The 14,529-nt window shown below is 40.0% G+C and overlaps 1 protein-coding gene across 1 annotated transcript in view; it reads left to right on the forward strand.

The window, feature by feature from the left end:
• Positions 1-14,529, forward strand: part of adcy5 (adenylate cyclase 5) — a 117,781-nt gene that overhangs the window by 89,439 nt on the left and 13,813 nt on the right. The window contains exons 6-11 of the mRNA XM_041806900.1: positions 940-1,098; positions 1,198-1,339; positions 2,084-2,221; positions 5,420-5,442; positions 11,494-11,653; positions 12,951-13,048. Of these exons, the coding sequence (XP_041662834.1) occupies positions 940-1,098; positions 1,198-1,339; positions 2,084-2,221; positions 5,420-5,442; positions 11,494-11,653; positions 12,951-13,048 (720 nt within the window). The remainder of the gene's footprint in view (positions 1-939; positions 1,099-1,197; positions 1,340-2,083; positions 2,222-5,419; positions 5,443-11,493; positions 11,654-12,950; positions 13,049-14,529) is intronic.

Raw genomic sequence — 14,529 nt, forward strand, 5'->3', positions numbered from 1 at the left:
ATATGGCTGATTTATAAAATCAATAAAAGGGTAAAACATCTAAGAGGTTTGATACTTTTCATAGACAATGAACAATAGCACAAAGACTGAAAGCGATGACACAGCCAAGTAGGCTAAGTAGAAAAGATTTTCCAACATGTGGAACTTTTCCTTCAAAAGTGTTTCCAGGGGTGAAAAGGCATGGACAAATGAGATGCTATCGAGCTTGACATTGGCAGCACATCAGGCCTTGAGATAAATCTTTTGCCCTGCATACCTAAAACGTATGCACATGACTTTACATTGCTTTGGACAAAAGCATCTGTTAAATGACATTGTAACAGTCTTTGATTTAGCAGGTATTTGTATTTCTTAACTTGTCAAATGTATTTGCTGTGTTTCTGTTTTGCCTCCCTGATTAATGTGACCAAACTGTTTTTCACTCAGTTCTTGCAAAAAAAAAAAAAAAAAAGCAGAACAAACCCTCAAGCTTTGGGAAGAATTTAAGTTTCACAGTTCCTAGAAATTGTTTTCCAAAGCAGAGATGAACTCAGGGGTGTAGAGATAAATCAGACTTCTGGGTCACAGTGCTGATACAGTTCTCTCCTGTTATCTCTGCAGTGATGTGGAGTGTGTTCTTTCCCTTCTTTTGTCAGCCAAAGGTCATTCATCTCCTTATTAAAGGTGCTCTTTATCTTGTTGCGGTAAAATAAAAAACACGGTTGCCTAAATAAATCTTTTTTGCATGAGATCCAAAAAATCTGTGCAAAGGAGTGCTCTCTGTTGGGTGTTTTATGGGTGCCACTTTTGGGAGTCAGAGGTCTGTTACCGGTAACATTATGATCTACTTATTAAGTCAGATGATTTAACAAACCTAATTGGGTAGAAGAAACATGAATATTTAGTTTTCTGGTATCTCAGCCATTCACACTTCACAATCCTTGTTTATGCTCTCTGCAGGCTGGTACGGGAGGTCACCGGGGTGAATGTGAACATGAGAGTGGGCATCCATAGTGGCAGGGTGCACTGTGGGGTGCTGGGACTCAGGAAGTGGCAGTTTGACGTCTGGTCCAATGACGTCACGCTTGCCAATCAAATGGAGGCTGGAGGCAAAGCCGGGTACGTGTCTACAGACATTTTCAACTACAAACAAACTATAAACTCAAACTTAAGCATCAGGATAATTATCTAAAAATGCGTTTTTTTCCTCTGTTTCAGACGGATCCACATCACTAAAGCCACTCTGAATTATCTAAACGGGGACTACGATGTGGAGGCCGGAACAGGAGGAGAGAGAAACGCCTACCTGAAGAAAAACAACATAGAAACCTACCTCATTGTGGGCTGCAGTCAGAAAAGGGTACAGTCTTCATCATTGTTTAAATAATGAGCTGGGCTTATTATCTTAATTGATCTCTTTAATCCTTTGAAAAGAGAAATCCTGCGGGTGGCAGCGAACAGGTCAGGGGAAATTATGTGCATCGTTTAGTCTAAAGTGATCAGAAAGTACAACCCTATTAACTAGAGCTAAATAAATTAAAGAGTCTGTCTTTTTCAGAATCATGGAAGAGTTTGTGCTGCACTTTGGTAACAACACTGTGCTCCTATTAATGCTGATGTGTAATATGTCATGTTATTAATGTTAGATAAGGGAACAACTTGACATTTTTAATTTATTTAATAGTTAAAGGAGATTTTTATTAGATTTCCCCATGGATAGAATGAGGAGAAATGAATGTCAAACCGCTTAGGTCAAAAGTTGAGGGACAATTTCATCTCTATGACAAGCACCTACTCTCACAACTGAGCTGAAACAACACCCAAAATGTTCAGAGTTTATAACTTAAAACAACTTACCATTCTTTGAACTGATTTGATGATTACAAGGAATTTTAAGCTACCCTAAAAAGTGATATCATAAGTAAAAAGACACATCTAGGGAGGAAAGTAAAGCTGCTCTTGTGTGTTTTTGTCCACTAGGGGGCAGAAAAGACAAGCTGAGAGACGTGGCACAGACACTATCTCAGTTTAAAGCTGAAAGGTTAGCAATCTTGTGTTTGATTGTAGACTATTCCAATGTTGTTGTTTGTCTTTGTTTTCACAGAAAGAAGAAAAAGCTATGATAGCCAAAATGAACCGACAGAGGACCAACTCTGTCACCCACAACAGCGGCCACTGGACCGACCGTCCCTTCTACAACCACCTGGGAGGAAACCAGGTCTCCAAGGAGATGAAGAGGATGGTGAGGAACATTTAATAATAGTCTCTCGTCCTTTTATATGTCAATATCTCCTTTGTGGGTCCCTATCAGACAGCTGACTCTCCTCCCTATATTTCATCTCTGCTCTCATTTGGTGATGAAGCCAATACATTGTAATACCCATAATCCTTTGATCTGCGGTCCTGATGAGCAGCAGTAATGGCCCTTCATGGCACACTTCACCTCTCACACCTCACTGAGGCTCTCAGAAGCACTCAGGGAGACGACGGCAGCGTGTAGGCGGCCGCAGGAGAGGGGAAATCAAATCCCCCGGACGTAAACTTCAACCTCTCCTGGGCTGAATTAGACTCAGAGGAGAAACTTGAAATGTAGCAGCTGCAGCAGAGTGATGCAACAATCTCCAAATTCATTTTTATACTGAAGCTGGCCCTCCTGTGGAGCTGTCTCTACAAACAGTGACTCACTCAGTGAATGGATGCACCCACACCTGACACAAACTCACACATACACAGAATTGTTTTTTGTTTATTGTCACATCATCAGTCCACCCACCCCTCTTACTGAGTCTATTATAGGAGGGGTGTGAGGACGCCCAGGCAGAGAAAGTTCTGGATTTACTTCGCTGTTTTAAGCAGACTGAAGTAAAAAGGCTGGTTGTATTTGGATCTACAGAAAAAAAGTAATATTCAAAATAAAATGTAGCCATAAAACACAGTTTCTCTTGTCACTCTGAATGGGCTTATTTGATTTCTGTTCCTGACATCATGTCAGCAGCTTTTGTCCTTTTTTCTCAGTTTGTATAAAAATCAGACAAATGTGTCACCAGAGTGTTTAAGCTCTTTACACCCTGACTCACAGAGCTCTTCAGAGGTGACAGAAACATTAACGCCTCTGACATCAACTCTGCTTTTAGTGCACTTCATCATTCTCCACCCTTTCTCTCTCTCTCTCTCTCTCTCTCTCTCTCTCTCTCTGCTGCTCATTGATTATACTAGAAAAACTGGTAGAACTCTGGAGAGCCCTAGAGTGAATCTTTGCATAAGCAGGAAAAAAGAAATTGTACCATGGACTGATTTTCCTTGTTTTTCTGTCCACCTAGAAGGTCTACAGAACAATATTTTTTGTATAAAGTAATTTTTTTGGCTATTTATGGGCTGTGGTTCACACATCCAGCTGACGTCTGCCCTATATTCTGGTATAGAGAGTGCTGTGAAGTATGATGGCTTCACTTCTGACTTCTTCCCAGCTGATTCTTGGATCAGGCAGGGTTGCGTCTTAGCCCCTACCCTCTTCAGTATGGACTGGATAATGGGGCAGGTAACAAGGGCATTGAACTGTAGAGCGTCATTTGGCGATGTCATCATCAGACTTTGCTGATGATGCTGTGATCCTTGTGGAGACTGTAGATGTCCTTATGGGGGATCTTAACTTGCTGAGTGATGAGGCTGAAGCATTGGGAATGCACATCTAGTGGGCTAAAACAAAGATCCTGGCATTTCGGGATGCCTTGGAGTCGGAAACAGGGGAATGCTGGCAAGGAAAGGAGCCAACCTGGGCCTGGACCAACCACATAATGGAGCACAGCCCTACCACTAGGTGATCCGTGCTGCTTAGCTCCCTTTATAACATCCAGTAAACTGCTTGCACTTGTTGAAGAAGTTGAAAGGCAAGGTAGGAACAAGAGAATCTGATAATTAAATCTTTTAGAAATTTTACCAACATTGAAGCCTTTGTCAAGGCTCCCGGCTTCCTCATAAAGGAGCTAAAAAGAATTTATTAGGCATAGAAATGTAAAAACTTAATGTTTTGTTTAATTTTTGGACTTTTGAGGTGGTAAAACAGTAACCAAAGATGATTTAACAAAATCATTTTTATCATTCTACTCATGAAAATTATTTAATCAGCATTATTTGGGGTATGTTTGTGTGTCTTTATCAGAGTTATACCAAGTACATTTACTCCTACAAGGAATATGGCTTTGTATTTTGGTGCAAAAACTATCATCATGGGCACAGACGGCCTAGTGGTTAGGTTGTGTCCCATGTACGTGGGTGGACCGGGTTCAAGTCCAGCCTGTGGCTCTTTAACTGCATGCCATTCCTCACTCTCTCATTCCTGTTTCCAGCGCTATCGATTATCCTATCTCTCTCTAATAAAGATGAAAAAATTAATCTTAATAAAAAATAACAATAATCAGAAGCTATAAAAACAGTACAGTTCCTTTCTATTTGCAATGGTTTGATATCTTTGTATGCCAGACAGTTCTTAAAATATCTATCACTTGCATTGGGCCATATTCTCCCATCTCCATTTTTCATGATGTCTTTTCTTCATAAATCACTGCTGTTGATCATCCTTTACATCTGTCAGTGGGTTTTACAATTTTAAGCCAATAAAAAGTGTCAAAAAAGATGCTGACTCTGACCGTGTTCAGTGTTAAATTATTTGAAAAATACAGTGTTTTTTTATTACATGTAAAGTGGTGATCATGGAGATAGGAGGTTATAGCAATACATATAAAACTCAAAGGATGCCGTGGTCTAAAATTCCTTAAAAAAATGAAATAACTTAAAGTTGAATAATGGGTATTGGAGGCCAAATGTGCTGCTTGTGCTCCCTCAGTATTGACATTGATGTGTTTACCCAGAAGAGGGAGCTAGTGAGACATATCAGATCACTTACTGTCACCAGAATCAGAGGTAGACATGAATTTGGACATGAAAATGCTATGAAATGATGTTATCTAACGATTCATCTTCCTGATAAAAGGGAGAACAATGCATAAACGTATCTCTATGGAATTACATTTGATATTTATTAGATGCAGATCTGTACTTTGTCACTTGTGTCTCTCATAAAAAGAAACCAAATGTGGAAAAAGAAGAGAAAATCATCCTCTGAGCAGTAGCCTTACTTCTCATTATAATTGCTCGTTGCCTGCAGACTTTGTGTTTCACTGAAAGAAAGAGAAAAGAGAGAAGACGAGCTTCAGCCCAGCTTGACACAAATATGTTTCATTTTTAACCGACACCTGCTCGTCTGCAGACTCAAGAAACCTTTATTCCACACCCATCATCATTTATTTTTCCTTCTTTGGCTCAGACTAGTTATAATGTAATATATAACTGAACAGTTAGTTTCAAAATTGTCGTCCTAGAATTTAAATGGACAGATATTTTTGATTATTGAATTTTTCTTGTTCTCTTCTTTGTCTTGCAGGGCTTTGAAGACCCCAAAGACAAGTAAGTGCAGACTGTCTGAACATCTTCTCTAGTCTGTTTGCTTTAAATCTGCCTCTGACTTTCATTTATATGTAAAATAACTAAAGAGGGAGAGTCAATAGACTGCTCTGAAGTCATTAACAAACATTAGCAATGAAAGGAAGTGTAAGTGGCTCTGTTAATGAGAGGTGGAAAGTTTAAATAAATCTCTTGTTAGTGGCTGAATGAGTCACTCTGGAGCTTTGGAGAGGACAAATGTTTCTGAATCATTTTAATTAGAGATCAAACTCACTTCAGAGTACTCTGCTAGTTTGTTTTTTTTAACACTGAGATAGCGGTTATAGGATGTGATGACTCTTCTGTTCACATTTAACCCTATGCAGCCTATTTTTTAAAATAAAGTCAAACCTTTGTCCTGTACCAGATAGTGCTGAAGGAGATGCTCAGTGCCACCCCTGAAGCATTTTTAAACATTTTTGAGTCTGTTTTAAGCAAAATGCTGAAAAATTGCAGTACAGGGTCTTACTGGAAGAAGTATGCATCATCACTGTCTGTAACATTTCATAGAACAACTTAAGGTTGACTGCATGTTTAGCTGAATTACAGTATACATAAAGGGTGATAAAGTATTATTTTTACTCTTTTACTCAAATGATATACAGGTTTAATTTTTTGTCTTAATAAGCAGTTGTTAATTTGCATTTCTTGCTGTTATTATGTTTGATGGTGAGGCTGTTCTGGGATCCCTCTGCCCTTCCACAAGCTTATGTGAAAAGCATCAAGCATGAGCATCCCACTTTCCTGCCTTTCCTGTGCCTACAGGGAAAGCCTGTGTCAGGAAGAGAAGCAGCAAAAAAATAAAAAACAGAGTAGAGCAGGCATCAGTGGTAACAGAGTGACATTGCTCAAAGCAGAAGCAGAATGAAGGAGGAGCTGGGGTGGAGGAGGGTCGCAAAAGCACAGCTTGCAGAGGGAGCAGCAAAGCATAGCCAGGCTAGAGCATTTTAGATATGGCAGCATGAGAGAGATTAGCAGATGTGCTCAGAGGGCTTGCATGGGATCGGTTGATCTTATTTATATGGCAACACTTGACTTCATGGCCTGCCTGAACTCACGCTACACACTCAATTTACAATAATCATTTATTCTTCTCTATGTAAGGGGCTCTTATGATGCATTTCCACTGGTCTGGATCAGTACGGTATGGTGCACTGAGGACAACCGAGCACTCACTCTGTGGATTGATACATGAAACAGACTGATAGCCAATGTTGGACTCAAGTTGACTCAGGAGGGAGGCACAATAAAACAGTCATGGCTGCAATCATAAATGTGAAGCAGAAGGTTAGATGGACATCAGACATGGAGGACCAACTTGTTGATTTACTCTAAAATCTCATTTTACCACACAAGATTTGAAGTTTTGGGAGCTGAGCCCAAACACCCTCCTGAGGAATATCAGTTCAGCCGTGTGAACTCCCTATCTTATTCTTTAAATCAAGGCAGAGATGAAATTCTAAGATCCTCGAACCGCAAACCCTCAACCCCCCAATTTCGCCTCTAGGCTCTGTTCATGAAAATCACAAACAGAATCGGAGATAAAGGGTAGCCCTGGCGGAGGCCAATGTGTTCAACTTTGTGCTTAGGATACTAACAGAACCCTCACTTTGGTCATACAGGGACCAGATGGTTTTCTCATATTCACACAGTACCTTCAACATGGTCCCCTGTGGGACATGATCAGAAGCCTTCTCAAAGTCCACAAAACACATGTAGACTAGATGGGCAAAATCTCATGCTCCCTCAAGAAGCCTATGAGAGTAAAAAGCTGGTCCGCTGTCCCATGGCCAGGACAGAATCCACATTGTTACCTCCGCCATGGAGGTTATGTGATCAGCAGGGTTTGTTTGTTAGTTTGTTAGCAACATAACTCAAAAAGTTATTGACGGATTTTGATGAAATTTTCAGAAAATGTCAGAAATGGCTTAAGGAAGAACTGATTAGGTTTTGGGAGTGGTCTGGATTACCGTCTGGATCCAGGAATTTTTTAAAGGATTCTGTACTATTGGGAGATAGGGCTAATGATGGAGGTCTGCACTCTCCATGTGCTCTTCTAGTTCATCCTGTATCCAAGGTTTCTAAAATTGGCCAGAGCCTCCTTTCCAGCACCATAGAGTAAACTAGCAGGTAGGCTGAGTAGAATTATACCCCAATTATTGGAGCCCACCCTCTGGTCCCCCTTTGTAAAAATGGGAACCACCACCACCCTGGTCTGGGACAGTACCTGTGGAGTGGCAGACCAGGGTGGTGGTGGTTCCCATTTTTACAAAGGGGGAACCACCACCACCACCCTGGTCTGCCACTCCACAGGTACTGTCCCAGACCTCCATGCAACATTGAAGAGATGTGTCAGCTATGACAGCCCAACAATGTACAGGGCCTTCAGCATCTCTGGGCATCCTATCTACACATGGTGCCCTAACACTGAGGAGCTTTTGACCCCCTCAGTGACTTCTGACAAGGTTAAGGCTCTACCTCCTTCTTGGTGAGGGACATGCTAGGTGGGTTTTGTTCAAATCTTGTCAAATCTTGTTCACACAAATGGATAAAAGTGGTCGCTCTCCAAAATCATTGTAAGAACTAAAACCAGATCCTTTAAGATAGTTACTATGGTCTGTAGGCAAAGAAGTACAGGTGCATTTACGTCAAGACCACTTTGTAGACTCAAAACCTTTCCTAAAACAGCATTAGTGGTCAAATTAAAAATAACATCTGTAGTCACAAAATGTAACAAGAGACTTAATGCTGCTGCATTAGGCTGATGTAAAAACCCAAACACAGCACAGATGGTGACATTGATTCATTGTGCACCTGGCTGTTAATGAGGAGGCTGGAAAGGCTGCACAGTTCAAACAGAGCCTGCAGTTTGTTCTTGATGATTCATTGTAATTCATATACCAAAAATACTTGTGTCTCCCTCTTGATAAAATATAGCTTGGAGGAAATTTTTAAACATTTTTCTATCATATATAGAATCAGACCTGTTAAAAAACCTATGGGTGACCTGAAGAGGGCAATGCACAGGAAATACCATCATAATCTGACTGATATAAGGCAGAGGTTTATTTCTGAGGTTTAGCTGAACATGACTTGCCATGAAGCAGGGTTTGGAGTGTTTAAAAAGTTTCATCAGAGTGTAAATAATTTTTCAGAAAGTGTCTGTCATTTTGTCTTGAATGGCTGATATCTTTTTTGTCTGGTGCTGTGACATAGAGATGCTCATAAAGCTATGCAGTGGCACTGGTTCACAGTATATAAAACCACAGAGGAGGAGAGTTTGAACCCAAAGTCTGTCAGCGATCACAGACCTGCTGTCATTCATAAAGAAACGTCTCTCCTCTCCTCCCTCTGCTCTGTATCTGTGAGTTTGTTGTGACATCACACTGAGCCCAAGCATCCTCGCTGTCAGCCTCCGCTCCAGGCTGCAGCACAGATCCGGCTTCTACACAGACAGATTTCTGAGTTTAGAGGAAGAGCATGCTGTGTTTTTATCACACTCTGCTAGAAAGCATCACTGGGTACAAAATCACTGCTGAGTTTGCAAATCTGTCCGTACAGATGAGTGCCATCAGAGTCTCTGCACTGAGAGATTCTGTTCATTTACCAGAAGAGAGCCATTAATCTGAGTCAGAATATCAGCTCTGACCTATGTCATACCCTGAATGTTGATAAGGCCATTAGGGGGGAACTTAAGGCGGGAAATTTTCTGTCAAAGATAAAAATGTTTCAACTGGAAACCTCTTTTGCTTGCAGGTTATGATGACAAATATTAATGGCAGTTCCCCAGGGGTGTTTGTGTTCCGCTTTTTCCCATATTTTTTTTCATTTTTACACAAATGCTTTGAAAGTACTTGATAAATACAACCTGATAGAATCATTTCAAGGAAACGAAAAAGTCTTCTCTTTTCTGTGATTGTCACTGGAAATGGTAGATTACAGAAATTCAGCCTTAAAACATCATCCAAACTTACTTTGTCATAGATTTTGGAATATGTTTGTCAGAGAAAATGATAAAAAAAAAAAAAAAAACAATGCAGCACTTGAAAGATTCAGGGTCAAAGTTGCTGTTTTTTCAACATTTACAATTCAATACGATACAATACGGTACAGTATGATACAGCACAATATGATGCAAACAGTCAAGTTTTGGGGATTTGTAGACTTATTTGTCAAAACGTCCACAAAAAAGAAATCCAGAACAATGAAAAAAATTTAAGATCAGTGTTGCTGTTTTCCTTCAAAATTTACAAAATTATCAGATACAATACAATACAGACTTCCTTTTTGTCAGAAAGTCCATATAGAAATCCAGTACCATAAAAAAATGTAGATAAAGGATGCTGTTTTCCTTCAAAATTTATGATACAATTTGGGGCGTGCCAGTAGTCCAGTGGTTAGGGCGCGCCCCATGTACACAGGCGGCCCGGGTTCAAATCCAGCCTGTGGCACTATTTCCTGCATTTCTCTGCCCTGTTTCTCTTGTTTTCAGGGTATGTAGACTTCCTCTTTGTCAAAAAGGTCTATATTTTTCCAGCATTTTCTCTTATTGCTCTAATTGGACCATAATGAATGTGGCAGCATGTTCGTCCAATCACCTTTCGAGAATGTTTTGAAATCTCCTGCCCTTCCCAAACAACTTAGTATGGGAGGCATCCCAGATGAATGTGAATATATCCATGCAATGGATATATAAACCAGTCTTTCTGGCATGTCAGGCTATAATTTAAACACATACATGTTATTCGACACTATTAACCCCTTGGTAATCAGTCATTTCTGAATGCTTCCCCAAAGACCTTACTGTTTTCCCAAGATAATGAGTTAAGTTCAAACGTTTCTCGAGATCTTGAGGAATTGACGCATTATCTTGGAAAACGCACAGGTTTCCCAGGATAACAGCATAAATAGCACAAATCTTTAGATAATCATAACTTTGTTTGCTACAGCTGGAATATGCAGTAACAAAGTGCCTGCCATGTTTGCAATCTTGTGTTCAAATTTTGGTCCGACTGTCATCTAGTGGCCAAAAAAGATCAGCAAATGCAGGGTTTCATTGTTACCTCGCAAAGCCAATGATCGGACAGATTTCATTTATGACATCAGGCTGAAATGCTCGTTCCTGGTCAGAGAATAAACAGACCCATCAGCATCATCCAAAATAAAGAGGCAGTAGCTATGTGAGGGGTTTAGTTGTACTGCAAGACTATAAACAATGGCGACTGGCAAAGGGATTCATGTGGTGCAGCTATAATGGCAGTTTAATCAGAATTGGAAAGCATTTCTTTACTACAAGAACCAAACTGAAAGCTTTTCTTGGAGGAAAATATGCTTCTGCTCTTTTCCCAACTGGCTTAAGCAAGAGTTTGATTCACCAACTGGCTCCACTGATAGTGATTAGTGTTAATGGCTTCCTGGCAGCTCATGCTGTTCTGCTCTTCCCAAAGACAGACTATGGGGCATCCCACAGATAAACCTGAATTATATCCCATGCCATGGATATGTGAAACATTCTATCTGATGTATCAGGTCAGTTTCATTGCACAAATTTACTCTAATTTCTTGTGCATCAAAAAAAAAAATCCCTTTATGTACTTACCATTTAGATAAAAACTGGCACTCTAATCACTGTGATCACAGCAGCATGGCAGCCTCTACCAGCTGATTAGAGGCTGTCAACAAGGCTGCAGAATTTCAATCAATGTAAGTGACACTTTGCAGATTCTGTGATTAGAGCAGGATGAAGCAGCTCATCAGAGGCTTTCAGGGCTGAGGGGAGTGACGTTTTTTAGGTCAATTACTCCTTTTTCACTTTAAAAATGATCAACTAAATGTTGCTGCTTCTCAGAGATGGTTGTTAGTGCGACTATAAAGCAATTAAAGATGATTTAGAGTCATTCAGAGCTCCTGAAAGGGAATCAGCTGCTTTGTTAAGGGTATTTGTAGAATCTGAGAAGTCTTTTCTGTCTTCCTGATCTGTAATTTTGACCTGCTCTCTATTTTTGTGTTCTCCAGACATTCCATTTTCAGAAACACGCAGGAGAACCTGAACCCAGAGGACGAGGTGGACGAGTTCCTGGGCCGGGCCATTGATGCACGCAGCATCGACCGTCTGCGCTCTGAACATGTCAAGAAGTTCCTCCTCACCTTCAGAGAGCCTGACCTGGAGAAAAAGGTTAGGACTCACACATATACAAACACACTCTGTGACTCACACTGCCAATTTAACAACAAATAATTGGCTGTGACAAGCAATCTTCCCTTTGCAGAGAGCTCTTCTGCTGCTCGCTCTCTTTGTGTCCCTAGAGGAAGTCAGTCAAAGCAGAGTATAGAGAAAAAGAGAGGAAAATGGGCTTTAAAGAGAGAGGAGACGGCTGCTAAAGGGAAGAGGAAGTAAACTGTTTCAGACAGTGAAGGACAGGCTCAGACGAGAGGTGAAGGCTCGGGTCGCTGGAAAGAGTTTTGGGAAAACAGGAAAGTTTGAACTTTGAATTGCTTTCATCCAGTCATGGTGAAAGAGTTAGGAAGAAAAGAGTAAGAGGAGATCAGAAGGACTGTTTTTAAGTTGACTTTTTGCTTTGCATAAGATTTTTCTAAAGGTATGTCAGCTGGTTTTCACCATAGACTTTATAAACATGGATGTAGTCTCAGTGGCGCCACCCAGTGGTGTCTGCAGAGGACTTTCAGAGCAAACAATGGAGGTTGCCTTGTTCTGCTTGAGTTAGGCTATACAAACAATTTGAATTTAAAGAAAAAGCTATTGGTAGACCTCCCTTCAAAGCTTGTCACAGCCAACTATTTGTCCAAATTATCCTGAAGTGTGTTGCATCAGTATGATGAGTATTTTACAAGATTCCTGCAGATCCTAAAAAAGATCTAAAATGTAATTTTTGAAATATAAGGTCTTAAAGAGTATTATTTTGATGATTGTGGGGCCTTTTGAGTGAAACATCACTGAATAATTTCCGAATCTACAGTCTAGTTATTGTTGTTTGTGCATTTTTCTTCAGTTCTTGTTAACATGGCAATTGAAGACATTTACAGCAGCATATTGCATATGAATTAATACATCTTGCATGGAAGAGAGGAGAATAATGTGGGAAATGGAAACTGCATTCAAAATAAAAAAGACTGAAATTGGTTGGCTGTGTAAAAAAATAATTATGAGGAGACTTGCTTGCTATCCAAAAATCATCATTGCTTAGAATGCAAATTTGGTGTTAATTTTTCTTTGTTTGGATCTTAAAAAGGTATTAAAAAGTCTGAAATTTGGCTTTAATGCTACTATTCTGTTGGAGCATTTTGGCCTCTGTTAGAACAAATACTTCCATTTTAAAATTAAATTTAAAAAACTGGAACAAAAGTTGTATTTAAAGTGTTGATTTCAAACTTAACTTTGATTCCTGCATTGATCCAAGAGTACATGTGTAACTTAAAGCTGCTTCATCTTCCTGTGTCGTTTTCTCCTGCAGTACTCCAAACAGGTAGACTCCAGGTTCGGGGCTTACGTGGCATGTGCCTCCCTCGTCTTTCTCTTCATCTGCTTCATCCAGATTGTCACCGTACCTCCGTGAGTACATTCAGTGAAATATGCACCCATAACATCATTTATGATTGGGGAAAAAATGTAATGAGTAATTTGGCTCCTCTGTTATGATTAGGCAGCAGGTGGACAGACGCTCAAATCATTTATGTCACCTTCATGCTAACATCCTGCATCCTGAATAATATGTTTATTTGAATTGTGATAGAATCGTTTGTTAAAAATTTAGTAACTGTGAAAGCTCTAGAGTAATTGCTATCTTTTAAGGAATGTCATGATATGGAAGCTACTCTCAAACTACTCCTCAGTCCTACTTTAGATAACAGAGTTTAACCAATCAGCTGCTTTAAACATTAACAAAAACATAAGGGGTAGGATAAAACACAATATAGTGATCAGCATCCTCACTTGTCATATACATATATCAAAGCACAAGGGACAAATATGAATATTTTAATGATTAAAAAATGCTCAACAGACCTAACAAATGTCCCTGCCAATTCATGAAAGCCCGGAGTGGCACTCTTGACATGACTGAGGGTAATGTGGATGGAAGTTAATTGGACAAAGAAGAAGCTTAAAGCAGGATTTAAGAGGAAGAAAAAGACAGTGGTGAAAAGGCTTGAGTATGACAGATATAAAGCTGAAATAAAAATGTTTTTCATTAATGCATTAATCCTGCACTTTACATTTTTGGGCCATTTTACATTCAGTAGTTAATCAAATATTATGGCATATGTGACTCATCTGATTGTCTTTTAATACGTCAGTGATCCCATTATCACTGACTTGAAAAACACTGTCATCATGGCCCATGTATTGTAGCATATTGCATTGTATTGCATTGCGTTATATTGTAACACATCATATTATGTAATGTCATATCATATCACATTGTTTAGCATTGTTAATCAGATATATCATTATATAGTTGTGATAGCTGTGCAGAACTACAATTTTGCCAAAATCACCAAATCCTGGTGCTATCTTTATTGTCAGCCACTCTTTGCATATCATCTTACATCATCATATTGTCTCGTATCTTATTGTATCGCATCTGACATATCACAGCATAACATATCTCTGGTTACCCTGCAAATTTTAAAATCTATTCATTTAACAAACAGGAGCCTCAGTAGCGTGGGGAAGAACCAACAACAGCCTGGCACCTCCTCCTCATGCTGGTCACCAGCCTGGCCACACACTGCTGTGGGATGGCATCCCATTCTTCAACCAGCATTTGTTGAAAGTCAGCCAATGTGGCCATGTTGGTCACTCTGGCACAAATAGCACGCCCAAGCTGATCCCACAATTGTTCAATGGGGTTGAGGTCAGGACTGCTGGCAGGTCATTCCATCCTCTCCACTCCCAGATTCTGGAGGTAGTCTCTGATAAACCCCGCTCTGTGGGAGGGAGCGTTGTCATCATGGAGGATAGATTTCAGTCCAAGACTGTGGAGATATGGGATTGCCACTGGTTGCAGAATCTCGTCTTGATATCCCTCTGCA

This window comes from Cheilinus undulatus, linkage group 15 (assembly GCF_018320785.1).
Source record: "Cheilinus undulatus linkage group 15, ASM1832078v1, whole genome shotgun sequence".
Taxonomy (NCBI): domain Eukaryota; kingdom Metazoa; phylum Chordata; class Actinopteri; order Labriformes; family Labridae; genus Cheilinus; species Cheilinus undulatus.